Genomic DNA, 25,585 nt, shown 5'->3' with positions numbered 1-25,585 from the left:
CCCAGGGAAGGACGGCCTGGACAAGCGGCTTCAGGGCCTGAGGCCTGACCACACAGGGCACCTCCACACAGGCTCCCAGTGAGCCTGAGAGGGAGAGCTGGCCTGAGGCTCCGGGCGGAGATGCGCCTTGGGCCGAGGGGAGCCAGGGCTGGCATGGGGCCTGGGACGGCACGTCCCCCTGCACTCCATCCCAGAGGCCCGTGGCCCCTCCCACGCGGCCGTCACCCCGCCTCTCCCCGCACAGGTGACAATCCTGCTGCACCTGGCTGACGTGGCGGTCCGGCTGGCGTGGCGGCGGGCCCTGGATCCAGATGACCACTGCATTCCGTACCTCACAGGGCTTGGCGACCTGCTGGGCACCGGCCTGCTGGCGCTTTGCTTCCTTGCCCACGGGCTGCTGCGGACTGGGGTGCAGCCGGGCGGCCCCTTGGACCCAGCACCTGGACGCTCCTAGGGGCCCGGGAGCCCCCTCCCCCACGCCCACAGGCCCGATCCCGGGGCTGGGGCAGCCTCTGTCCAGCACACACCTGCCAGGGGCAGGGCGCGGGGGGGGGGGCCCTCAACCTGCAAGGCCATCCTCCCTACTCTTCCGGGGATGGGCCTGCTCTCCCTTTCTGCTCCCCGCATCCTGGTCATCAGAAACCTGTGCTTAGATTTAAACCCCCACAGGATGGTAAAGGTGAGACCAGACCCCAGGCCCACCCTGAGGGGAGGGGATTGGCCCCACACCACGACAAGGAGAGGATGCAAGAGCTTCGGTTGAGAGAAAGAATACCCAGCTTCTGGCTCGGCTACAAAAACTTTTATTCACTCGCACGAAGAGCTGGGCCCAACAGCAGCAGGGACCTCAGTGCTGGGAAACGGAAGCTGGTCCGAGCACCTAGCGGGACAAAGGTCCAGCCCTGGCCCGGAGGCTGCGTGTCCAGGGCGCTCTGGACAAGCGGGGAGCTGAGGTGCTGGTGGGGCGGCTGAGACCCACCTACAGATGAGGACACAGCCCCCCACCCGCTCCCCCACAGGACACCAGGGGCCACCATGGAGAGCAGGGCCACTCCCACAGGCCGAGGCCCACGCCTCAGGAGACAGAAAGCAGAGTGAGAACCAACAGCACCTGAACACCAGCGCCTGCAAAGGCACGGGGACCGGCTCCGGGGCCGGCGTCCACCCCCAGCGGGCAGTCACGCAATCACAGCTCGCGTCCTCTCACAGGGCGGGCTGCACACTGAGAGCCAGCACACACACGCGTGCACACCTGAGCGGCCCCGGGCCAGGGCCAGGGTCCGGCATGCGCCCCAGTGCTCAGAGGACAGCCTTGCAAACCACTGTCGGCCGCCATGAAGTACCGACACCCAAATAAAAACTAAGAAAGCTCGCTCTGTGAGTTTAACTCGGCATCGGCCGGTGCGGGGGCTGCAGCGGGGCCTGGGGGGCCGCCCGTGTCCTCGGCCTGTTGGCTGGGGGCCCCTTGCGTCCTCAGGGGCCGCACTCAGCGGAGCAGAGAGACGGCACCTGCTCTCGCAGTCGGGGCGGGAGGCCCAGCCCCAACCGTCCCTGACAGAGCGGGACAGAAGCACTCAGCACTGCCCCGGAGCCTCTGAAGAATGGGCCTGGCTGCCCAGCAGCGCCCCCGGCCCAGCGGGGTGGGTCACAGCCAGGCCCGCAGACCAGCGGCACCTCCCGAGCACGGCACGTCCTCGGGCCCTGCGGCACCTTCTCCCGCAGGCAGCACCTCCTGCAAAGCAAGCACAGCGGTGAACTCGCCCGCCCCCAGTTTGAGCATGCGTCATTTCAGGGAAGATTCTACCACCAGCAAAACGGAGGCGAGCTGGGCTCCGTCCCTGCCGCAATCTCCTCAGAGAGGGGACTCCCCACCCCGGCCCGCCCCGCGTGGACGGGCTCCATTCTCCTCAGAGAGGGGACTCCGTGCCCCGCCTGGCCCTGCGTGGACGGGCCCCAGCCGCCACCTCCAGGGAGCCGCCCTGGCACTGGGTTCCAGGCCACCACAGACACCGATCACCGCCCACCCCCCACCGCCCCAGGAAGGAGCCCGGGACGAGGGCCGCCCCGCGGGAGGAGGGACGCTGTGAGGCGGAGGGACGCTGTGAGGCCTTCTAGATGCTGCGACCAGGGGCCTCCAAGCTCCATCTACTGTCCACTTCTAACACCACAGCCCAAGTTGAATATAAGAAAACCAGTTACTGTCTGACTTTTACATATCTGTTTCAAATCTGATAAAATACAGAGGTCACCCTTATCTATCCAAATCTGAATTATCCACTGCCACCCACACGCAGCTTAACCCCTGACTCCAGCAAACCATTTACCCTGTCTGGGCCTATCTCTGCACAGGCTGAAACCTGGCCAGCCCAACTCTCACAGGCCTGAACACGTGAACTTGAGTATGTGAACCCCACCTCACCCACTGAGACGTGTGAGCCTGAGCTGCGGGCTCAGCCTTTGCTGCTCAAACCCTCACCCCCGTCTCCAGAAAACACCCTGGCCAGGTGGCCACGGGGCCCAGGGCGCGTCCACCTCAGGGACGAGCCTGGGAGCCGAAGCTGAGTGGGGCTCGACCAACCCGGAGAACGGGGCAGCGAACCTGGAGGACATAGACGGGCAGGTCGACAGCAAGCAGGGGGTGGAAGGCGGGAGGCTGCGGGCTGAGTGCCAGGGGCAAGACCGCGTCCCCTGAGGGGTCATCCTGCGGAAGCAAGAGCACCATGTCAGGGACCCCGGCCCCAGGAGGCACCCCCCGGACGCGGCTGCGCCAGCCCAGCCCCTCTCCCGGGGAGGCCCGAGGCCCACGCTGACTGGGGCCAGTGGCCAGCTGCCTGCCCTCCCTGCTCCCACAGCCCTGCTCAGCCCCGAGGCCCACAGCCGCGGACACAGAGGCGCTCAGTGAAGACGCGCCGGGGGTCAGAGCCACGCGTCTTCCCCATCCCCTGCCAGCCCCGGAAGGCAAGGCTGAAGGTGACCGCATCCCGCCAGATGCGGGAGCCCAGATCCTGACCAGGAGAAGTGTGGACACTGCGGCACAACAGGCAGGGGGTAGGGGTACTGTCTGTGTCTCTGGGGGTGTGTGTGTGTGTGTGTGTGTGTCTCGGTGTGTTGTCTGTGTGTCTCTCTCTGGGGGTGTGTGGGTCTCTTGTGTCTGTGTCTCTTTCTCTGGGGGGGTGTGTGTGTGTCTCTCTGGGTGTGTTTCTGTGTGTGTCTCTTGTGTCTGTGTCTCTGGGTGTGTCTCTCTGGGTGTGTGTGTCTCTTGTGTCTGTGTCTGTCTCTCTCTGGGTGTGTGTGTGTGTCTCTGGGTGTGTCTGTCTCACTCTCTGGGTGTGTGTGTGTGTCTCTGGGTGGGTGTGTATGTAGGTGTGGGTGTGTCTCTCTGGGTGGGTGTGTGTGTGGGTGTCTCTGGGTGTGTGTGTCTGTCTCACTCTCTGGGTGTGTGTCTGTGTGTCTCTGGTTGTGTGTATCTCACTCTCTGGGTGTGTGTCTGTGTTTGTCTCTGGTTGTGTGTGTGTGTCTCTGGGTGTGTGTGTCTCTCTCTGGGTGTGTATGTCTCTGGGTGTGTGTCTGTGTGTGTCTCTGGTTGTGTGTGTGTGTCTCTGGATGTGTGTGTGTGTCTCTGGGTGTGTGTCAGTGTGTCTCTGGGGGTGTGTGTGTCTCTGGGTGCGTGTCTGTGTCTCTTGTGTCTGTCTCTGAGTGTGTCTCTCTGGGTGTGTTTGTGTGTCTTGTGTCTGTGTGTCTGTCTCTGGGGGGGTGTGTGTGTCTCTGGGTGTGTGTGGGTCTCTGGGTGTGTGTCTGTGTGTCTCTCTTCTGTCTGTCTCTGGGTGTGTGTGTCTGTCTGTCTCTGGGTGTGTGTCTGTGTGTGTCTCTGGGTGTGTGTGTGTGTGTCTCAGTGTGTTGTCTGTGTGTCTCTGGGGGTGTGTCTGTGTGTGTCTCTTGTGTCTGTGTGTCTGTCTGTCTCTGGGTGTGTGTGTCTGTCTCTGGGTGTGTGTCTGTGTGTGTCTCTGGGTGTGTGTGTGTGTGTGTCTCGGTGTGTTGTCTGTGTGTCTCTCTCTGGGGGTGTGTCTGTGTGTGTCTCGTGTCTGTGTGTCTGTCTGTCTCTGGGTGTGTGTGTCTGTCTCTGGGTGTGTGTCTGTGTGTGTCTCTGGGTGTGTCTGTGTGTGTCTTGTGTCTGTGTCTCTGGGTGTGTGTCTGTGTCTCTGTCTCTGGGTGTGTGTGTCTGTGTGTCTCTGGGTGTGTGTCCGTGTGTGTCTCTGGGGGTGTGTCTGTGTGTGTCTCTTGTGTCTGTGTGTGTGTCTGTCTCTGGGTGTGTCTGTGTGTGTCTCGGTGTGTTGTCTGTGTGTCTCTCTCTGGGGGTGTGTCTGTGTGTGTCTCTTGTGTCTGTGTCTCTGTCTCTGGGTGTGTGTGTCTGTCTGTCTCTGGGTGTGTGTCTGTGTCTCTCTCTGGGGGTGTGTGTCTGTGTGTGTCTCTTGTGTCTGTGTCTCTGTCTCTGGGTGTGTGTCTGTGTCTCTCTCTGGGGGTGTGTGTCTATGTGTGTCTCTGGGGGTGTGTGTGTCTCTCTGGGTGTGTGTCTGTGTGTCTCTGGGTGTGTGTCTGTGTGTGTCTGTGTCTCGGTGTGTGTCTGTGTGTGTCTCTGGGTGTGTGTGTCTATGTGTGTCTCTCTGGGTGTCTCTCTGTGTGTCCATCTCTCTGTGTCTGTGTGTCTCTGGGTGTGTGTCTGGGTGTGTGTCTGTGTCTCGGTGTGTGTCTGTGTGTCTCTCTGGGTGTGTGTGTCTGTGTGTGTCTCTGGGGGTGTGTCTGTGTGTGTCTCTTGTGTCTGTGTGTCTGTCTGTCTCTGGGTGTGTGTGTGTGTGTCTCGGTGTGTCTCTGGGGGTGTGTGTCTCTCTCTGGGTGTCTGTGTGTCCATCTCTCTGTGTCTGTGTGTCTGTGTGTGCACGCTCTCACCTGCAGCAGCTGCACCTGGACACACGGCAGGGCGCCAGGCACAGCAAGGCCGCCCCACGGCCAGGCTCCCGGGCCAGCGCAGGCGTCCCCTTCCCCGAGGCCTGGTGCAGACTCCCCAGTGGCTCCTGGAACAGAGCACGTCCTCCTGCGTCCTCCACGCACACGGTGCTCGGGCCCCCCGCCCTCTGGAGTGGACCCCGCCTCACCCTGCACACCCACCAGCCAGGGGCACTCGGGGTCCCTGACACGTGGAGCACAGAGCTCTCGGGAGGAGGACGGACAGAGGCTGCCTTCCCCACCCCCACTCCCAACACCTGCTAAGCGGCTGTTTCGGTCCAACTTCCTTCACAGAAACCATCACTGTCTTGGTTTTATAACAATACACTTTAAAACACATTGACCAGGAAGCGTTTCCTAACCCCAGAAAGGGTTTCTCTGACACAGGAACACGGCCCCAGCTGGCTCCACTGCCCAATCTCCCTGACCCTGGACGGCGGAGTGGGTACGGGCGTGGGGAGCAGGGGGCGGGCAGACACGCTCGGGTGCGGGAGTGCCAGGGTGAGGTGCCCGGGCGACTGGCGGACACGGGCACAGAACAGCCTCGCGCGGAAGACGAGCCTCCCCACGGACATGGCCGCGCCTGTGGAGGCTCACTGCAGACGCCCCGCCCCAGCCCCCGCGTCCACTTTCTGGCCTCCGCTGGAATTTTACGGGAGCCCCTGTCAGGCCTGCAAGCCTTCATCACCCCAGCACACTTCCCTGCCACAAACATGTCCATAAATGGGAATCCCACTTATTTCTAAAGTTTATTTAAATGCACTTTCTAGGAGTGAAGGTTCTTCATCTGAAAAGCTGAGTTACCGCTGCAGTTATTAACAGTGCAAACCCATCGAGGAGAAGACATATTAAACTGCTAACTATGAAACATCAAAGGGGAAACCCCGCCAACGCGTTGCGGAGGGCACTGCCGGCGTGCTCCCAGACAGCTCGTGTCTGTGGGAGCTTGGAGAGTGTTGTCGAAGCAATTTTTTAACAAAAAGCTCACGTGTTTTAAATAGACCTTCGACCCAACTCTGCAGCTGCAGACCCAGCTCATTTGCTCTGGATGAGCCCCACGTGGCACAGACGTAAGCTGACGTGGGGTCTGACTCCATCTCACCCCCGAGTGGACACACCTGGCATGCCAACGCGTGCTTCAAGGCGCGTCGAGGAAGCCCGTCATGAAACCGCTGGAATGAATGAAGGCGGGCCCCGACGACGCAGCTTTCGGAGTCACTTTTACCAGCAGACGAGATGTGGGGCTGTCTCTGGTTATTAGGAATCTGCCTTCCAATACAGGGGGTGGGGGTTCAATCCCTGGTTGGGGGACTAAGATCTCATACACCGTGGAGCAGCGAAACCCGTGTGCACCAGAGCCGAGACCCTGTGTGACCCAGCTAAGCCCGTGTGCACACAGCTAAGACCCGCACGGCCAACTTTTTTTTAAAGTAGGCAACGTTTACACGACGTGTGTCTCCTACTCATCACCAAGTCACATCATAAAGGTGCAGTGAGTCTGAGCCCCTCTCTCCTTGACACTGATGACACGGCACAAGCCGTGCTGCCTCTGAGACCCCAGCTGGGATCCAACCCCGCCTTCACGCACAACTGTGGGCACACGTGCTGCTTAAATGGGAGAATAGAGGGAAAGTCACACGTACAGATCAGAACTGAACTCCCTTGGTTCTTCTAGATGTTACGACCGAGTGCCTGTTTCACTCTTGGTGACGGGTGGGTCCACGGGGCTCAAACACGAGCCCAGCGTCTGTCAGAGACGAGCACGTCCCTGTGTTCACGAGCTCAAGCCCAGTCAGCTTTGCCCTCTAGGTCAGCACACACTTGACTGGGCGAAATGACAGAAACCCTCCTTCCAGCACACCTTCAGCCCACGCGAGGGCCTGTGCCCCGCCGACGCCACAGTCACTGCCAGAGGAGCCGCTGCCGCTGGCACGGAGGGTGCTCAGCTGGGCCCCTTCCCCTCTCACCTGGGGGGGCCCCGTTCCCCTCTCTCACACCCGGGGACCCTCTTCTCCCCTCTTACCCAGGGGCTCCTCTCCCATGCAGAGAACATCTGAGCCATCAGTGGACCATGGCCCAGCCCTTCCCCAGCCATGTAGACACGCGTGATCTCAGGACAGGTCCACACAGGGGAGGCGAGGTGACGTCTCAGGCACCGTGGCCAGGGACAAAGCTCAGGGGAGTGCCGGGAGCCCGCGTGAGGAATTCCTCCCGTGACGAGGTCATGCGGCAGAGTTCTGATGGCAAGGCTAATCGGACCTCAGGTTTTCCCCCTGGAATTTCCTGAGCATCCACCCCCCAAAAATAAGAATCTGCCTGCTTTTCCACTCTTCTGACATTCTCTGGAAAAAGTCAATTCAGGGCTTTAGTCTTCTGCATTTGAAAGAGTGTTTCAATCCAAAAACCCCTCTGATGGCTTTCTAGCCTGTGTGCCGGACTCCTTCAGCTGCGCATGTGATTGTTTGAGGCCTCCTGACCACAGGAGGCACAGGAAGCTTAAAACATCCTAGGAATGTAGGGGCTTCCGAGGAGTCAAAATCACTAGAATAGGACTGATTAAAGGTTTCATTTGTTGAGCCAATACTTGCTGCCAAATTTTCATATCCTTTATTTTTAGATATAGTTGGTATATAGAAAAACAAGTGGTAGACCTGGTATTAGCAACATTAGATCTTTGAGTTAAGTACCTTCTTTGTTATAACCCACTGCGCCTTTGTTCTATAGAGATGTAACTTTAGCGCTTTAAGGAGATGCAGATGAAAGAAAAACACTTCAGGGGAGATGAAATTAACATTCATTAAGGAAGAGAGCCAAAAAGTGTTAACAAGCCTCTTGGCCAGAAGATAATGTAAATCACCTGAGACCTTTTGTATACAAAAAGATATACAGAAAGAGTCTGGGCTGCGAACGCTACATAATTTTGTATTACCCATTGATCTCTATGTATAATCAAAAGTATAAAAGGCCTTGAAGGACAATAGACGGAGAGCCAGTCGCTGGACTGGTTTCCCCCGTGTCTCCTCTTTACTCTAATTTCAGGCTGAATTCCCATCTGGGACGTGGAGGCTCACTGTGTCTACTTACTTGACCCGGCTTTTAAGATCCGTGAGAGACAGAGCCCGAGGCGGGGCACTCTCTGATATTCAAAAGGGCGCCGGTGGCCTAACGTAGATGGTGCAAGCTCCTTGTCTGGAACTTTATTGGTTTTCCACGTAACCCAAGTTAATCAGCCTCTTCTCTCCACTTAATCTTCCTACTACACTATTTCTTCCTAATCTAATCTTATATTAATAAATAAATAAGTTTTTCCTCGCCGACTCCGTCCACCCTTCTAATTCCCTGGATCCACCGGGGCTGGACTCCGGCAGGGAAGCCTGTTTCTACATGTCTGCAGTTCCACCAAAAGCAAGGCTCCGGGGAAACGCACGGCCGGCCCCGGGCTCTGGAAAAGGGAAGGTGGGCACACGCTTACGCTCCTCCTCCTGCGGGCTCTCGGGCCTCGAGCTGGGGGTAGGGGTGGGACCCTTCCCACTCAAGGAGACGCGGCCCCCTGCCTCAGGTGGGAAGCCTGCACACTTGGCAGACTCCGTCTGGCAAGCCATACAGTGCTTGAATCACCGAGCAGGTAGACATACCCGACCACCCCTGGAGGGCACAAGCAAGCCAGCAGGCTCCTCGTCCTGAACACGGTGAGTTCGAGGACATTTCTGCTGACCTTCCTGCATGAGCAGAAGTCGTCTAGCTGAAAGTGAGTGGGGTGGACGTCGGCATCTTCTGCAGCCCTGAGGGAGTGGCAGGCCCAGAGCCCGGGCCTCGGGAGCCGTACGGAGCCCCCACGCCCAACTCGCCAGGGCACAGCCTCCGGTCATGTTACAGCCTCCTGCACGCCGACAGGCCCGCCGGCCTGCGGACACACTGCCCCAGCTCTGCAGCAAGTGTGTGCATGTGCACGCGCACACACACAGGGGAGGGGCCGGGGCGAGGGTGGGGGTGCACACACGTGAGAGGCCCGAGGCACAACGCCTCCCCAGGCGACCCGGGCAAACAGACTCACAAACGCTCACGGCTTTTATGACTGGAAACTGGATGCGTGCTAGAAGCCAGCTTGAAAGAAAGGCAAGCTGGTAACGTCTAACCAAGTGTTGACCCTGTCTGGCATGTTTCTAAATGTCCTAAGTTCTAAAAAGGTTAACGCTCAAGTATTAACACGAACAACAAAGAAACAAAACGGCCCGACAGCCGCCGCCCCGGCCACGCCGTCTCCACAAGCCGTGCCGTCTGTGCCCCCACCCGCAGCCCCCGCCGCCCCGGGGCTCGAGGACCAGGGGGCCTCCTCCCCCGTGACAGTGAACACCGACCACAGGCAGGCACCACAGGGCAGTGTTTACGTGAAGAAAGCCACGGAAAAGAGCGTGTTATCGTCATTCAAAGAAGAGACCGACGGGCGAGTGTACCGCGGATCCTACACTCCTCTCGATGCTTTTGAAATAGTCTGTAGTTAAATATTTCACATGGTGCTTTTTGAGGAAGCCAGCAACAGCCTCACAATGCACCAAGTACAGGCACCCCGGACAGACGGACGAGTTTGCAAACAAGCACGGACTGTGCAGTCCACCCTGTGCTTTAGAAACTCCACAAAGCGGCTGACGTCTTAAAACCGGAAGCGCCCTGCCCAGGGTCCCTGCGCCGCCCCGGCCCAGCGCACGCAGCCTCACCCAAGCGGCTCCCGGCACCTCTCTGCCTCTTCTCCTTGGCTCGCTGGACGGACTGGCAATCAGTTCTCGCTGAGCCTCCACCTTCCTGAATCCAAAAAAAGAGCGGCATCAGTCAGGACCCGAACAGCAGGGGGGCAACTGAGCACAGGGTCCATTTCGAGGTCAGACTGAACACCACGTCGGGCGACGGGGACGCAGAGTCACAGCGGCGACGCGACTCCAGTCCAGGAAGCAACACTTATTCCTCCGGAGGCTAAACCGTATGAAACTCCTCGCACGGACCAGCCTGTCGTGAGCTGAAGACCTCTCTGCTGCCTGAAACACAGGACCCGACCACCGCCCCACAGCCTCACCATAGCCCTCCACCCGCCCGGGGCCGGGGCTGCGGGGGCCTCAGCCGGCGAAGTGGCCGGTGCTCCAGGGAGGGCAGGACGTCCCCGAGCGCCCGGTCGGCGGGCGCGGGGCTGGGAGCTCCGTGAGGTCACGGCCGACCCTCATCCCGGGGGGGCTTGGGCCTACCTGCAGGCCCCTCTCCGAGCGCCTTCCGGGCTCCCAGACGCCGGGCCGACCCCAGTCACACAGCTAGCGAGAGAATGGACAGGGTCGGGTCAGCCTCACACCCTGCTGGCCCTGGGCCTCAGCCATCTCTGCGCCGCTCACAGTGGAGCTCTTCGTTAAATCGTGGCCAAAGTAAGATTTAACTTTTCGAACATAAACATCACTATTGAATCTAACCTGCACCACAAAGAGAAACCTACTTGACTGCTCCCACCTGAGGCTGAGGAGACAGACTGTCCCAAGACTCTGCGTAAGTTACTCTCAGTTACAGTGAACAGGCAACTGACGTGAGCGCAGTTACAGCGCGTCAGCGTCAGCCCTCACAAGTGGAGAGGCGTCATGGCCCTCCGGAGACAGAGCTCCCAGACCACTCTCCTTTCCTCGTCAGTTCTAACGGCTAATTCTTCCTGGTTTTCATGTCCATGAACCTTTAGACACTGCTGATGCTGCAGTTCCTCTCAGTCAGGAGTCCGTCTGAGGACCTGCCGTTGTGTGGTACGCTCAACCACCAGGACACGTCAACATTATGAACATCCCAGCTTTTCTCAAGAAAAGACACATCATCCCCAAAACCCCAGCACTCAGAGGACCTTGGAAATCGTGTCAAAGCCCCTCGTTTCAGAAGTAACTGAGGACTGAAGGCTCGGACAAGTTAAGTGATTTGCTCAAGGTCATAAACACTAGTCCGTTCCAGATTCGAGACAGGAATTCAGGTTTCCAGACTTGAAGCCGGGGCTCCATGCTCTCGCAGGCCCCTAGGAAGCGTCTGCAGTAGAGGGTCAACCCAGGACACCACACGGCAGGGCAGGAGCCGAGCTAGGAGCCGGCAACCCCAGGGCGCCTCGTACCAGGTAGAAGCCGCTGGTCCCCGCCGCGAGCCCGGCGTCTCTCCGAGGACCACGCTGCTCCGAGGGGCTGGACTCTGCAGGCCGCGACGCCCCTTCGCCCGGCTCCTGCTGCCAGCCGGGCTGGGTGCGGGGGGGTGAGTCTGGCTCCATCTTGATGGGCACCAGGGGCTCCGGAGCGCTGCTGGCTCCCTGGGGGCCACTTGGGGTCAGAGCCTGGGGGTCCTGATCCAAGCTCTTCACGGGCACAGCCACCAGACAGCCCAGGGTCCCTGTGCCCATGGCCGGCAAGTCGTCCGCGGCGAGGCCGCCTTGCTGGAAACCCACGGCTGCTGTCCCAAGGACGAGGGGGCTGTCCGGGCCAGGCGGGACGTCACTGTGGGCCACGAAGACCAGCGGGTCCATCGGCCCAAAGGAAGCCTGACCGGCAGGTAGGTCCCCTTCAATAGAGGCACCCGCAGGAGTCACATCGACGGTCAGGATCCCAGCGCCCAGCACCGCGTCGGGGGGCCCGGGGGCGGCACTGCCATCGGCCTGCGGGTCGGAGAAGAGAACCGCAAGGTCCACGTGGCTGAACTCGCCCTGCCCGGGGCTGCTGGGGTCACCGCCAGGCGTCAGCGTGCTCGGAGCCCCAAGCGGAGGGAAGAGGTCTGAAAAGGAAGGAACACGGTGATCAGAGACGGGAGGGCTGTCTGCGCTTGAGACGCGGGCGGGCACACCGAGGAGGCGCGGACGGGACTCCGCAGCCCCTGCCGGCCCCCAAAGGCGCCACACTCCGCAGGGAGGAGCCGTGGGGGACGCCCGGGTGCCCGCATGGGGGCTCAGAGCCTCGAGCCTCTGGGTCTTCCCCCGGCCACTGATGCCCCCCAAGTAACAGTGAGAGAAAGTTTCACCCCGAGTCCTTCAGGTTTCACACCCGTCACACGCACGGCCCCGCAGTGCCCGTGGAGACCGCGTCCCTCACAGAGCACGAACCTCCAACCTCAGGCCGCACTGATCCCGCGGCTCGGGGACCCTTCTGGGGTCAGCCGTGTCAGGCCACCTCTCAGCCTGGTCTCCGCCTCTCCCGAGCTCGAGGGGGAGGACGGGGAGGATGGTGGGGACCAGCTGGCCGGCCAGCCTGCAGAGACACACGGTAGGCCCCGTGCACTGAACCCAGGCTGCGGCCCCCTGGACCGAGCGGCTCCCAACAGGCTTGGAGAGCCGCCCTGTTTCCAGACGCCCCCACCCCACAGCAGGCACAGGCCCGGCCCCCAAGCGGGCTCCCCTGGCCACAGCGGCACCGGCGCCCAGCACTTGAGTAACTGCTCCTCGGTGAAGGAAGGCCAGCCGTGAGGTCACCCTCGGGAGAAGGGATGATGCCGACATTAAACGACGTCACTGGGCGTTCACGCTGGAGCTCAGACACAAGAACGCCCACCATCCCAAATCCTGGCGAGCACTCGCCAGGCACCAAGCCACCAGGAAGACAGGAGTGCGAGAATCTGGCAAAGGAGCCAGGAGGGCTGCGACAGGCCTCTCCTGCAGCGCCAGCACCCCCACCCAGAGCGAGCCCTGAGCTCACACCGCCCCGTGGACACTGCGGCAGGGCAGCCTACGAGGTTCCACTGGGGACCCAGGGAGGAAAGCAGCCAGACGCCGTCCCCGAGCAAACGGAGGACAGCCACGCGGAGAGCCTCTGCCCGCGGCTATGCTGCTACGGAGCTCAGATGCTGGGCCCACCCACCGGGGCCTCGACAATCACCCAGCACCAGGGAACATTCTGGAGAAACGGCAGGGCCTCTCTGAAGATGGTAAAAACGGAAATGCGTCTCTTTCTCAAAACTTTCCAGTTTCCTAGACAACCTTGCTGATTCAGCTCCCTATAAATAATAAATAAATAAATCAAGAATGACAATATGGTTTTTCCAGTGGTCATGTATGGATGTGAGAGCTGGACTATAAAGAAAGCTGAGCGCTGAAGAATTGATGCTTTGGAACTGTGGTGTTGGAGAAGACTCTTGAGAGTCCCTTGGACTGCAAGGAGATCCAACCAGTCCATCCTAAAGATCAGTCCTGGGTGTTCACTGGAAGGTCTGATGTTGAAGCTGAAACTCCATACTTTGGCCACCTGATGCGAAGAGCTGACTCACTGGAAAAGACCCTGCTGCTGAGAAAGACTGAAGGCGGGAGGAGAAGGGGACGACAGAGGATGAGATGGTTGGATGGCATCACTGACTCAATGGACATGAGTTTGGGTGGACTCTGGGAGTTGGTGATGGACAGGGAGGCCTGGTGTGCTGCAGTCCATGGGGTCACAGAGAGTCGGACACAACTGAGCAACTGAACTGAACTGAATCCAGGCAAACATCAAGAAATACCAACTTGCTCGTAAATATCTTATTTAGCATTTTGTTAATTCCGTAAGAATTTACTGGAGACCTGCCACATGCGAGAGGCAGATATTCACAAGCCGCACACAAGCACTAGCACCAGCCACGTGAAGGCGACCAGCTCCCTCAGAGCAGCACGGCCCTGCCTCACCTCCATCCAGCGTGATCCCACCAGGACCACCGTGAGGGGACCCAGCCCCTTCAGGGCCAGGCAGGGTTCCTCCACAACAGACACACTCCCCAGCACCTACAGTCACGTCGAGCCGTGAATACCTACCACTCACAACAGACCCCCTCACCTGCCCAACAGGAGGCCACGTCACCTCACAGACCCAGGACGTCTGCACCTCACACGAGGCCATGTCACGTAACAGAGCCGGGACGCCCACACATCACACGAGGCCACGTCACCTCACAGACCTGGGACATCCACACCTCACACAAGACCACGTCAGGTAACAGAGCCGGGACGTCCACACCTCACACAAGTCCGGTAACAGAGCCGGGACGTCCACGCCCGACACAAGGCCACGTCACCTCACAACCGGGACGTCCACACCTCACACGAGGCCACGTCACCTCACAGGCGTGGACACTCCCAGTCCCCTCCCTGACACGCCCTGCATCCCACTTCCCCTCCCAGCATCACAGAGCAGGGCGGGGGCTCTGCCCAAGGCGGGCAGGCAGCCCTGGGCAGAGCCCAGCGGCAGCTGCTCAGGGGACTGCGGCCAGGACTTCACCCGCGAGGCCCTGCATGAGCAGCACACCCACCAGGCCCTGGGGAGCAGGCGGCGGGATGGACGCGGGGAGAGGCCGCTGTCCAGCACCCAGCCCCTGCCCGCCATGCCTGGGGGCCTGGGCTCACGGTCGGAAAGCCAGGCTGCGAAGTGCCCAGCGCCTGGGGGCAGGACGGCCATGGCCCTGTGCAGAGTCACCGTGGGACTCGTCGCTGTTTGCGCTCTGCCCGCGTGCTTGTCCAGGAACAGTCTGTTCGGACCCCACGACTGTCCCGGGCAGGGCTGGACAGGGGGAGCCGGAGGGGCAGCTTGGCACACAGGACAAGGTCAAGGCGAGCTTCAGGAGCCCTGACTGGCCAGGCCAGGCGGGGGAAGCCCGAGAGTGGCGGGCAAGAGGGTCGGGGTGGCACAAGCAGACGCGGGTGTGCAGTCAAGGCAGCCGTGGCCCTGGGCCGGGCGTCCAGGACGCAGCGAGCAGCTGCAGCCGCGCCCGCGGCCGCCAGGGGCCCACCTGGGTGCCGGCGGTGCTGCCTGAGCACGTGGGCTTTCATGCTGTGCTTGGAGGCAAAGAGCCGGTCGCAGCTGGACACCGGACACCTGCTCTTCGGGGGAGCCACATCCTGCAGGTGCTTCTTGGCGTGGATGTAGAGGCTGCTCCGCGCCGAGAATCTGGCGCAGCACCCTGCGGAGAGAGGACAGCCGTGTGAGGCGCCAGGCCCTGGCCCCGGGCAGCGCCAAGATGCCCTGAAGGCCGCAGGCTGCCCCCCAGCCTCGAGGCCACGCCAGCATCTCCCACCTTCCACCGCCGAGTCACACCGACCACCTCTGCTACGCTCCTACCGGAGGAAACCCCATGACCCCGAGACATCCAAGCTGCAGATCGTTCCCACTGACCCCAGAAGTGACCTCCTCCTGTGGAGAAGTCCTCACGGCTTCCACTAAGAAGCCGCTGCCAGGTGGTTCGGGCAGACGGCCGAGAACCAGGAGGAGGGGGCCGGACCTGGGCCTGCCTGGCTGGTGGCCCACGCCCACCAGGGTCTCACAGCACGGATGGTGCTGGGACACAGGGAATCAGCAACCCGCAGAGGCTGTTGCCCAGCCTCCACGGCCCAGGCCCCACTGCCAGAGCTCAGCACAGTGGCAGGCAGTCAGCTGCCCTCGCCGAGGCAGACGGCAGCCCACCAAGGTGGACAGGGCCGGGCTGCCCGGCACTCTGGGCCCGAGGGTGGCGTCCGCCTGCAGGACAGGAACAGGTCTCAGGAGAGACGTCACCTTCCAGGTGACGAGGGGCAGGCCCATCAGAGCCATGAAGGCCTGAGGCCCAGGGTCTACGGCAGGGTGGGAGGGGGCGGACGGCTCCGCGGGTGCTGTCTGTCCATAAAGCAGGGATGGGACGGTGCTCCCAGGTCAGGAAGGATGGCTCGGGACGGGAGGGGTTCTTGCAGGGAAAGAGGGTCCTGAGCCGCAGGAGCCAGGGTTGGCTGCCTCTGAGACAGCTCTGAACTGACCTCCGGTCACACCGCTCTGCTGAGGACTGGCCTGACCACAGCAGGGACGTCCTCCCAGCTCCTGCCAGAAGGCAGCTTCCAGCTGTAGAAACTTGCAAATTCAACAGAGAGCAAGATGTCGGGTAGCCCAAGGGCTCGTTCGACTTCCTCCCTAAGAAGGCTACAGTGCTGCGCCACCGTCTGTGACTTCATCCAAACAATTCTGTTAGATTTTTCATCGTGACAGCTGTCAAACCGGCGTGCGTAACAACAAACAAAAAAGGCACCAAGACTGGTGAATTTCTGTGTAGCCAAGATGGAAGGGAGAAAGGAACAGTTCCAGCGTATCACGCTTTGTTATTTCGGGAAAATAAAAATGCAGCTGAGACACAGACAGAGGTTTGCGCAGTGCACAGAGAAGGCGCAGCGGCTGATCAGACGTGCAGGCTCCCTGCTGGGCGCTGCTCCACGGCTGGGGAGATCGGCTGGAGTTGAAAGCAACCGAACTCAAACCCTGAGAACAACCGATGGTACGCCACGTGGGGGACAGCAGACATGCTCAACACCTACCCGCCGCGAGAGTCTCCTGTACCGCCTTGGTTACGGTCACTGCTTCGAAGTCTGGGTTCCACACAAGCAAACAAAGCTTCCTGACCACACTCTACACGGGATTCTCTACTGAAACGTAATGAAAACTGTCCACTTTCAAAACACATCACGACAAGCGATGGCAAGTGTATGCTGGACGAGGACATGGAGCGGACGAGCTCGTGGGGCAAGTAACGCGAGCCACCACCCGCCACGGCAAGGCTGGTCTTCATCCTAGCAGGCAACGTCAGGAATGTGGTGGGGCTGGAAGGGAGTCCTCTGCTATGGGCTCCTTCCAGAAAACCAGACGATTTGTTCCAATGAGTACGGCTCCCAGCAAGGCCGGCCGGCAGCAGCACGCAAGGAGGAAGCGCGTGGAGTCAGGCAGCAGAAAGCACATGCTCTGCCCTCAGGGTAAGCAAGGCCGCGGGCTTCTCTGATGACCAGATAAAAACCGTCACGGCTCGGCTGGGAAGTTCTGACTCACCCTCCCTACTGACCAGACACCGTACCTTCAGAGGTCCATTTACTTGACCTGCACAAGACTCTCTCCATGGAAGAAATGTCAATTCCCTGGAAGACTTTAGAAGGCATCTGGAAGAGCTCTTTGCTCAAAAAGATAAAAAATGAGCAACTGGAATCCAACAGCACATGAAAAGGGTCACACATGCAATCTAGTGGGATCCTTCCCAGGGATGCAAGGGTTTTCAAGACCCACTCATCAATCAGGGTGACACACCACGCCGAAAGTGGAAGAATAGAAGCCACATGGTTACCTCAATGGTGCAGAAAGAGCTTCTGACAAATCCAACATCCACTTACGATAAACACTCCAGAAGGTGAGCACAGAAGGAGCACCTCTCAGCATAACGAAGGCCACATGCAGCAAACCGTCACTTCACTCCACGTGCTGACATCACACTCGACGGTGAAATGCTGAGAGCACTTCCTCTAAGATCAGGAACAAGACACGGGCGTCCCCCCTTGCCACTGTCATTCAGCACAGCTTTGCAAGCACTAGCTAAGGCCAGCAGAAGAAAAAGACGCAAAGGGAGCTCAAAGCTGGAAAAGAAGACTGCGAGCTGGCACTGTTTGCAGGTGACACGACGCTGCACACAGAAGACCCTAAAGATGCCACCAGAAAGCTGCCTGAGCCACCAGGGGACCTGGGGAGGCTGCAGGTTAGAAGAGTCACACACAGCCACCTGCTGCATTTCTACAAGCTAACACCGAGAGATCAGAAAGGGAGATTCAGGAAACAATTCCACTCGCCACGTTAGAAAAATAAACTACGCAGGAATAAACCTACCTAAAGAGACGAAAGACACGTACTCCAAACACTGTAAGACGCTGGTGAAAGCAAAGATGCGAACAAATATGCCACGGCCATGGAGCCAAAGAACCGATACTGTCAGGACGACAAACTACCACCCACGGCAATCCAGAGATTCAGCGCTGCTGCTGCTGCTGCTGCCGAGTCGCTTCAGTCGCGTCCGACTCTGCGCGACCCCACAGACGGCAGCCCGTCAGGCTCCCCCGTCCCTGGGATTCTCCAGGCAAGAACACTGGAGTGGGTTGCCATTTCCTTCTCCAATGCATGAAAGTGAAAAGTGAGAGTCAAGTCACTCAGTCATGTCCAAGTCTTCGTGACCCCATGGACTGCAGCCCACCAGGCTCCTCCACCCATGGGATTTCCAGGCAACAGTACTGGAGTGGGCTGCCGTTGCCTTCTCCGACAGATTCAGTGCAATCCCTATCAAAAATCACCAACAACATTTTTCACAGAACTATAACAAAAAAAATGTTTTTAATAATTTGTATGAAGACACAAAAGACCCTGAATCATCAAAATGATCTTGAGAAAGAAAAACAGAGCTGGAGGACTCACGCTCCTTGACTTCGTTCGGATTATACTACAAAGCTACAGGCATCAAAACAGTATGGTCCAGGCACAAAAACAGAAATACAGATCAATGAACAGGATAGAAAGCCCAGAAACAAACCCACACACCGAACAGGCAATTACCAGCAACAAAGGAGACAAGACTCCACAAAGTGGCAAAGACAGTCTCTTCAACAAATGGTGCTGGGAAAGCTGCTACATGGACAGCTACATGCTAAAAAAAACGGAAAGGAATCAGATCATTCTTTCACAGCATGCACAAAGACAGGCTCCAAATGGATTAAAGACCTAAACGGAGAAGAGACACTATACAACTCCTAGAGGAAAACAGAACATCCTCTGAAATGGATTCCAACAGTATCTTTTTCAATCCATCTCTCAGAATAATGGAAATAAAAACAAAAATTTTTAAAAAGGGGGGACCTAATTAAACTCAAAAGCGCCTGCCTAGCAGAGGAAACCATAGAACAAAAAGACAACCCACAGAAAGGGAGAAAATATTTGCAAGTGATGCAACTGACACGGAATCAGCCTCCAAAATTTATAAGCAGCTCTTGAGGCTTAGCATCATCAAAACAAAGAACCCAACCAGAAAATGGTCAGAAGACCTAAATGGACATTTCTCCAAGGACGACATATAGATGGCCAAGAGGCACATGAAAAGACGCTCCATATCGCTAATTCTCAGAGAAATGCAAATGAAAACGGCCGTGAGGTAGCACCCCACGCCACTCAGAAGGGCCATCGTCAAAACATCCAGAAACAGGGCTTCCCTGACGGCTCAGTGGGGAAGAAGCTGCCTGTCGATGCAGGAGAGGCAACTTCAACGGCTGGCCAGGGAAGATCCCACCCGCCTCCGAGCGACTAGGGCCACACGGGCGCCAGGCTGCTGGGCCTGTGCTCCGGAAGGCCACGCGCCACAGTGAGAGAAGCCGCCGCAGCCCGCAGCGACGAGCAGCCCCTGCTCACTGCAACTGCAGAAAGGCCCGGCTCAGGCACACACAGCTCATCAAATCCACAAAGAGTAAACGCAGGCGAGGACGTGGAGGGAACGGAAACTCCTGCACTGTTGGCAGAAATGTAAATTGGTGCGGCCGCTATCCAACAGTGTGGAGGCCCTTAAACAACTGAAAACAGAGCCACCATACGACCCTGCAACCCCACTCAGGAGCACGTATCTGGAGAAAAACACGATCCCAAAGGATACACGCGCCGCAGTGTTCACGGCAGCACCGTCTGCAAGAGCCAGGAGGTGGAGGCCAGCTGTCCATCCACAGACGGACGGGTAAAGGAGACGCGGGACGAGCCCACCGCGGACTAATACGCAGCCACCACAAGTGACGACGCGATGCCACTTGCAGAGCGTGGGGGACCCCGAGGCTCTCCTGCCAGGTGAAGGGAGAGAAGGAGAAATATCATATGGCACCCCTTGCAAGTGGGGTCTGAAAAAGTAATGGTGCACACGCGCTCACTCACAGAACGGAAACAGACTCGCAGGCTTGGAGAACGAGCTTATGGGTGCCGGGGGAGGATGGAGGGAGGGGTGGAGCGCCCTGTGCACACGCTGCGTGTTTCACATACGTGAGCAACAAGGCCCCACTGCACAGCACACAGGGCTCCGCTCAGGGTCACGGGGCCGCCTGGGGGGGCTGGGGGAGAAGGGACGCGCGTGTGTGTGTGTGCAGCGGGTCCCTTCATCATCTACCTGAAACTCTCACAACACTGCTAAGGACTAATTAGGTGGCCTCCAAGATAAAATGAAAAGTTAAAGAAAAGAGAACGGAGGGCACAGGAAGCGCTGGCCCGTTGATGGGACTACACCGCGAGAATGTAGCGCTGATCCGCAAGAGTTGCTGGCACACCCGGCTTTCCGATGACCCACTGCACGCAGAGCCTCAATGAAGACTCACTGAGAACGTCTTCCATTTGACCGGTGTTTGTATGGAATGAGGCTGCTGTAGAATGTGGGGAAATGGGTTGCTCCAGTTTCTAAACAAAACGTAAAGAATTGTCCTAGCTGCATTTGTTTTGACATTCTTGATGCAAATGAACCAGAGAGTACAGCTGGAGGGGAAAACAAGGGCTTCCCCAAACACTGTAAATGCCAGCTACCGTGTCCTTACTGGGCTATGACACCTTGAAATAAAGAATGCTATGTGGGGGGAAAAAAGTTTGGGGAAGATAGAATTATGATGCCAGCTGAAAAATGCCAGAAGGTAGCTGAACAAAATGGTGAGTAAGGAGTTCGATAGAGTTCTTGGTGAATGTGAGAAACGTGTCTTTTATTTTTACTTAAAAGCTGAATGAAGCTTTTAGCCAGCCCAAAGGATCTCACTTTCGCCCAGGTTCCCTCCATGCTCAGCAGCACATGCGTGTGTCCATGTGTCAATGACCACCTCTTCCTGAGTGCAGCGGTCTACCGAGACTCGCGTCACGCCCTCACAAAGACATGCCCACAGTCCTCACACTTCTGCCAAGCTACCCCGCCCAAGGGAAGGCAGCAACAACCCTCTAGCGACAAACGTCCCTGCGGACCCCAACTCCTGCCCACCTTCCCAGGGGCCGCACACACTTGCCGGGAGAAGCCCCGCCAGGCCCAGGCCGTCTCCAGCCCGGCCCCTGGTGCTTCTGTCTCCAACCCCTCCCCGCCCCACCCCAGCACAGTCTGGGTGGCTGCCGTCACGTCCCCAGCACCCCACTCGTTGGCTGTGCGCCTGTGGCCCGCCCCCAGCTGGAGCCCTGCGGAGACGCCAGTCTGTGTCTGGTTAGACCACCGGGGTGCCTTCGCCATGCTCCAGGGAACGCTCAGCTTCAGGTGGGTCTGCAGCATCTCCCTGAACGGCACTTTCCCCACAGTGTGACGCCAAATCCTCACAGCGTCAGGCCAGCGGGGACTCGGCAGAGCCACCGCCCCAGGCCCTGGCTCCAGCGGTCGGACTCTGCACCTGCTTGCTAGCACTCTGCTCCCAAAACGCTCGCCCCTGGCTAAGACCAGCCGAGCCACCCCACGCCCCGGCCCACGTGGCACCTCAGACACTTCCACCCACAGCGCCAGGCAGCCGTGGGGCTGCTCACACCCACCTTCCACAGGACAGGCGAAGGGCTTGGTGCCCAGGTGGGTGACGCTGTGGCCCTTCAGGTGCTCCGCCCGGGTGAATGACTTGCCGCAGCCCTCGACGGGGCAGGGGAACCGGCGGTCGTCGTCATGCTTCCTGCGGGACAGACGGCAGCGAGGGTGACGACGCGCGCCACCCCCGCAGCCGCAGCTCTGCATGAGGCACCCACCCACGAGCTCTCCGCGCCGCAGGGGAAAACGACTCGTCTCAGAAAAGCCGGGATTTGGTCCCCAGCCGTCACGGGCAGAAGTCCTCCTTCCTGATGGAGCCGACCACAGTCAGACTCAGAGCTTCCACGCAGGAAGGAGCAGCCACCTCCCCCGTTCAGCCAACCCACCACAGGCTGTCCCGGCGGCAGGGGCCTCGCCTGACACGCACACGGTCTTTGTCCGCATGGACGCCCTCAGCCCCGGCTGTGAAGGACAGAACGCCTCCCAGCTCTCTGGGCCCCCAGGCAAAACAGGAGGACAAGCGCTTCAGCGTCAGAGCTGCTGAGAGGCCGAACGCAGGACAAAGGTCAAGCGCCAAGGGCCACCTGCACAAGGCCCAGACCCTCAAGGGCCACCACCACCACGGAAATGACGATGGCACTGGCACGAGGGAGGCTCGGTTACAACCCTAGCTCTGCTAGAGACCAAGCTGAGCGCTAAGCACGCTAACTGAACTTTAAAACAAGGACACACAGAAAAGCCGACTTGAAGCGATTGGACTGTGTGTGTGTCTCTTATAAACTTTCTGAACTCTCCAAGTTATCCACACTTGTTTTTTATAACTGAAATCCACGGACCATCCCATCCACAGGCTTCTGCTACTGACCAATAACTCAGGCGTTTCGAAACGAAGGATCCAACCCAAATGCGAGGTTACCTCTTGTGCCTCAAGAGCTTAGACATGCTGGTGAAGGCCCAGCCGCAACTGCCGGAGTCGCAGATAAAAGGCCTCTCACCTTAGGGAAGAAGAGCCACACTCGCGGTTACCACCGGGACCTGCGCAGACGGCGGGCTGGGGCCGGGCGTCCCTGGCTCGTTACCTGTGTGGCTTCTCAGGTGGATTTTCAGGCGACAGGCTTTGTCGTACTGTTTGCTGCATCCCGGAAAGGAGCAGGAAAAGAGTTCTTGTTCCCGGAAGTGGGCCCGGTTATGGGAAAACAGAGCGCTCACAGTGATGAATGTCTTCTCGCAGCCTGAACAGAGAAACACAGAGCCTGCTCACTGGCGGGACGGAAGGCACGTCACAGAGCTAACCCAGGCACCGCCCCAGGCGCCGCTGGCACCAGGGCAGACAGGAGGAGGACGCGAGGGCCTCCCTGGAGGCTGAAGTCGGGACGGCTCAGGGCAGTTCACAGGCCACCTGCCCCACGTGGCCACCCGATCGTCCTCGGATGCAGCCATCAGCTCTCAGCTCAGCACGACAGACACTCCAGGTGTGGTGGGAACTCAACGACCCGTAAACCCAACAGATGAACCAGACACTAAGGACCCAGAGTCTGTCTGGTCGGGCTGAGCCTGAGAGGGCTCCCAGCCACTGCAGTGACACCTGAGGTTCCCCCAGCCGCGGGGTCAGGCCCAGCCCCCATCCCTGAGCACGTCCTCCGGGAGGCAGAGCGGCCCCTGCCGCGAGCTCCTCCTCCCTCTGGCCTGTCTCCTTGGGGCTTCCTGCTCTGTCAAGAGTCACCGGGCTTACATGGCCTCTTCCCACCTGCATCTTCAACCCAGGCTGACCCACGGGACTTCAACCATCACTAAGCTCTCCACTGGGGAGAGCTAGAAGCCACCAGCTCCTTCCCTGGCGGCTTCCTGGTAAAGAACCCCTCCTGCAGTGCAGGAGACCCAGATTTGATCCCTGGATCAGGAAGATCCCCTGGAGAAGGCAGTGGCAACCCACTCCAGTATTCCTGCCTGGGAAATCCCACGGACAGAGGAGCCTGGTGGAAAAAGCAGGCTGTCCATGGAGAAGCAGAGCTGGACGCGACTTGGCTACTAAACAACCAGCTCTCCTTCGACAGAAAAGTCAGTGCTCACAGCCGGCAGACCCATGAGGCTGCAAGATGCCCGTGAGCAGTGGGCGCTATGGCCCCTCTCAAGCCCTCCTGGGGCCGCCACGGGTGCAGAGCCCGGCGCCCCTCCTCTCCGCAGTGACAATGAGCAGGGAAACGCTCATCTCCCCAAACGCCCCCCACTCCTCCTCACGTACACATCTGTTTCTCCCCAGCGGCCCTGGCCACTCCTCACTTTGGGTTGCCCCTCCGCCAGGTAGACACATCTAAACAAGCAAAGCTGGAGTCTGCCTCAGCAAGACACACCCTCCCCCAACAGACAGAGAAGCCCCGGGACCCAGCGCCTCAGTCCTCCCCAGCTGGAGCAGCTCAGCAGCCCACAGCCTCCACCTGGGTCAGCCCTCAGGTCCCTGCGGCCTGGAACACTCTACTGGTTCCTCTCCCTCTTCCGCCCACCGGGGACAGACACCCCACAGATCATTCACCTCAAAACCCCCAGGGTGACCCCGAGCCCAAAACAGGTGGGTTCCTGATCCTGCTAGCACTGTGCTCAGAAGGACGCCCTCTGAGCTCTTCACTAGAGCGGTCTGTAAGCCGTCCTCAGGTGCCGAGTGCGGGACAGAGAGTGCTCTCCAACCAGGCTCTCCACGGAGACGGGGTGCACAGGATCGGCCCAGGGCACAGGGGAAGATCAGAGAGAATTCCCCAACATCTGGCATTTCTTCCGCCCTTTCAGAATCCCTTTCCAGTACACGTCCGTAACCCAGACACTATGCGGAGTGCACTCCGGGTCCACAACACATCAACCAATCGCCCGGAGCACACGCCAGCTTCTCTTTTAAGGAAGACCCTCCAGAAGCCTCCCACCTGCCCACATTCCCTGCTTTGGCTCCGCAGCCGGGCCCGGCCCCCCAGCCCCTCCTTCGCAGGGACATGCCCTCCGCTGCTGGAGCCGCCTATTCGGGCGGAGAGTCCATGGACACTCACCCACCGAACCCACCTCGCCGGGAGTCTCCATCTGAAGATGAAGACGAGTTTCAGAACTTCATACAACCATGAAGTCCAAACGAAACAAAAGTTTTAACAACATAAAAAGCGGATGCGCCGCACCGGGCGATGATCCCCTGGGGCGCCCTAATGTCTCGCCCCGGCTGCGCGGCGGCCCAGCGTTCCTGCAGCCCGGGGTGCGCGCCCGCAAGCCGGACTGAGCGTTTCCCAGTGACTAGACCTCCCTCCGGCTCCGTCGGTGGGAAGACGCCTTGTGGTCTCGCTCATCGGACGCACCCGCACCCGGGGGAGGGTTCCGAGACTCCCCGAGCTACTTCGCAGCCAAGCGGGGTCCGGGAGCCGCCGCGACCCCCGGTCGGGAGGAGAGGAGACACCGCGCCCCGCCCGCGCCGCTCACCGGGAAAGTCGCACTTGTAGGGCCTCTCGGGCTCGAAGTGGCTGCGCTGGTGCGAGCTGAGCTTGGCGTGCGTGGGGAAGCGCCCGGCGCACACCTCGCACTTGAACAGGCTCTCCTGCTCGTGCGCCTTCATATGCGCCTTGAGGTTGTACACGGTGGTGAACTTCTTGCCGCAGCCGCCCACGGGGCAGCCGAACGGCCGCAGCTTGTCGTGCGACTGCAGGTGCCGCTTGAGCTTGTAGGACGTGGCGAAGGCCCAGCCGCAGCCGTCCAGCGGGCACTCGAAGGGCCGCCGGCCCCGGCCGCTGCCGTGCGTGAGCAGGTGCACCCGGAGCTGGTGCTTCTTGGCGAAGGCGAGCGCGCACTGCGGCTCGGGGCATCGGTAGCCGGGGCCGGCGGGCGCGCGGCGGGCCTCGGCCGGGCTGCCGGCCTCCTGGCCGCGGGGCGGGCCCCGGGACGGCGCGGCCAGCGCGAGGACGCCGCGCTCCAGGCGCACCAGCAGGTCCTGCGGGCCAGCGGCCCCGGGGCCCCCGAGGGGCGCGGCGCCGGGGGCCTGCGCGAGGCGGCCGGCCAGGCTCGAGGCGGCGCGGGGCTCGGGCTGGGGCTCCGGCTCCCGCCGCCCCGGGGCCGCGGCCGCGCCGCGCGCCACGTCCAGCAGCACCACCAGAGAGTCGCCGCCGCCGGCGGCCGGCGGCCCGGCCTCCCCGCAGCGCGGGCCCCGCGCGCCGCCCTCGGGCTCCCTCAGCAGCAGCAAGCGGCGGCGCGCGGGGCCCGGGGCTCTGCGGGGCCGACCGGGGCCCCCGCCGAGTTGGGGCCCGAGCGCGTCCGGGGCCGCGGCGGCAAGCAGCGCCGGCGCGTCCAT

The 25,585-nt window shown here is 59.9% G+C and overlaps 2 protein-coding genes across 10 annotated transcripts in view; one reads left to right on the top strand and one right to left on the bottom strand.

Moving 5' to 3' along the window:
* Positions 1-3,036, top strand: part of SLC41A3 (solute carrier family 41 member 3) — a 27,566-nt gene extending 24,530 nt beyond the window's left edge. For 6 of the 9 annotated variants that reach the window (XM_068982642.1, XM_068982644.1, XM_068982649.1 and 3 more), the window contains one exon: positions 245-3,032. In XM_068982642.1, coding sequence (XP_068838743.1) covers positions 245-454 — 210 coding nt within the window. In that variant the 3' untranslated portion in view covers positions 455-3,032. Of the gene's footprint in view, positions 1-244 lie in introns of all 9 variants that reach the window. The other 3 variants (XR_011145482.1, XM_068982647.1, XM_068982643.1) reach the window with 3 other exon arrangements.
* Positions 769-25,585, bottom strand: ZXDC (ZXD family zinc finger C). The gene is made up of 10 exons (XM_068982641.1): positions 24,724-25,585; positions 22,353-22,505; positions 22,190-22,268; positions 21,288-21,418; positions 14,740-14,910; positions 11,123-11,769; positions 9,717-9,801; positions 4,945-5,069; positions 2,600-2,701; positions 769-1,732 (listed from the first exon to the last, which is right to left on the bottom strand). Exons 1-10 carry the CDS (start codon positions 25,583-25,585, stop codon positions 1,646-1,648), a joined length of 2,442 nt encoding a protein of 813 aa, XP_068838742.1. The 3' UTR covers positions 769-1,645.

This window comes from Capricornis sumatraensis, chromosome 10, assembly GCF_032405125.1.
Source record: "Capricornis sumatraensis isolate serow.1 chromosome 10, serow.2, whole genome shotgun sequence".
NCBI lineage: Eukaryota > Metazoa > Chordata > Mammalia > Artiodactyla > Bovidae > Capricornis > Capricornis sumatraensis.
Note: the sequence above shows the minus strand (reverse complement) of the source record. Positions and strands in the feature narration are given on the sequence as shown.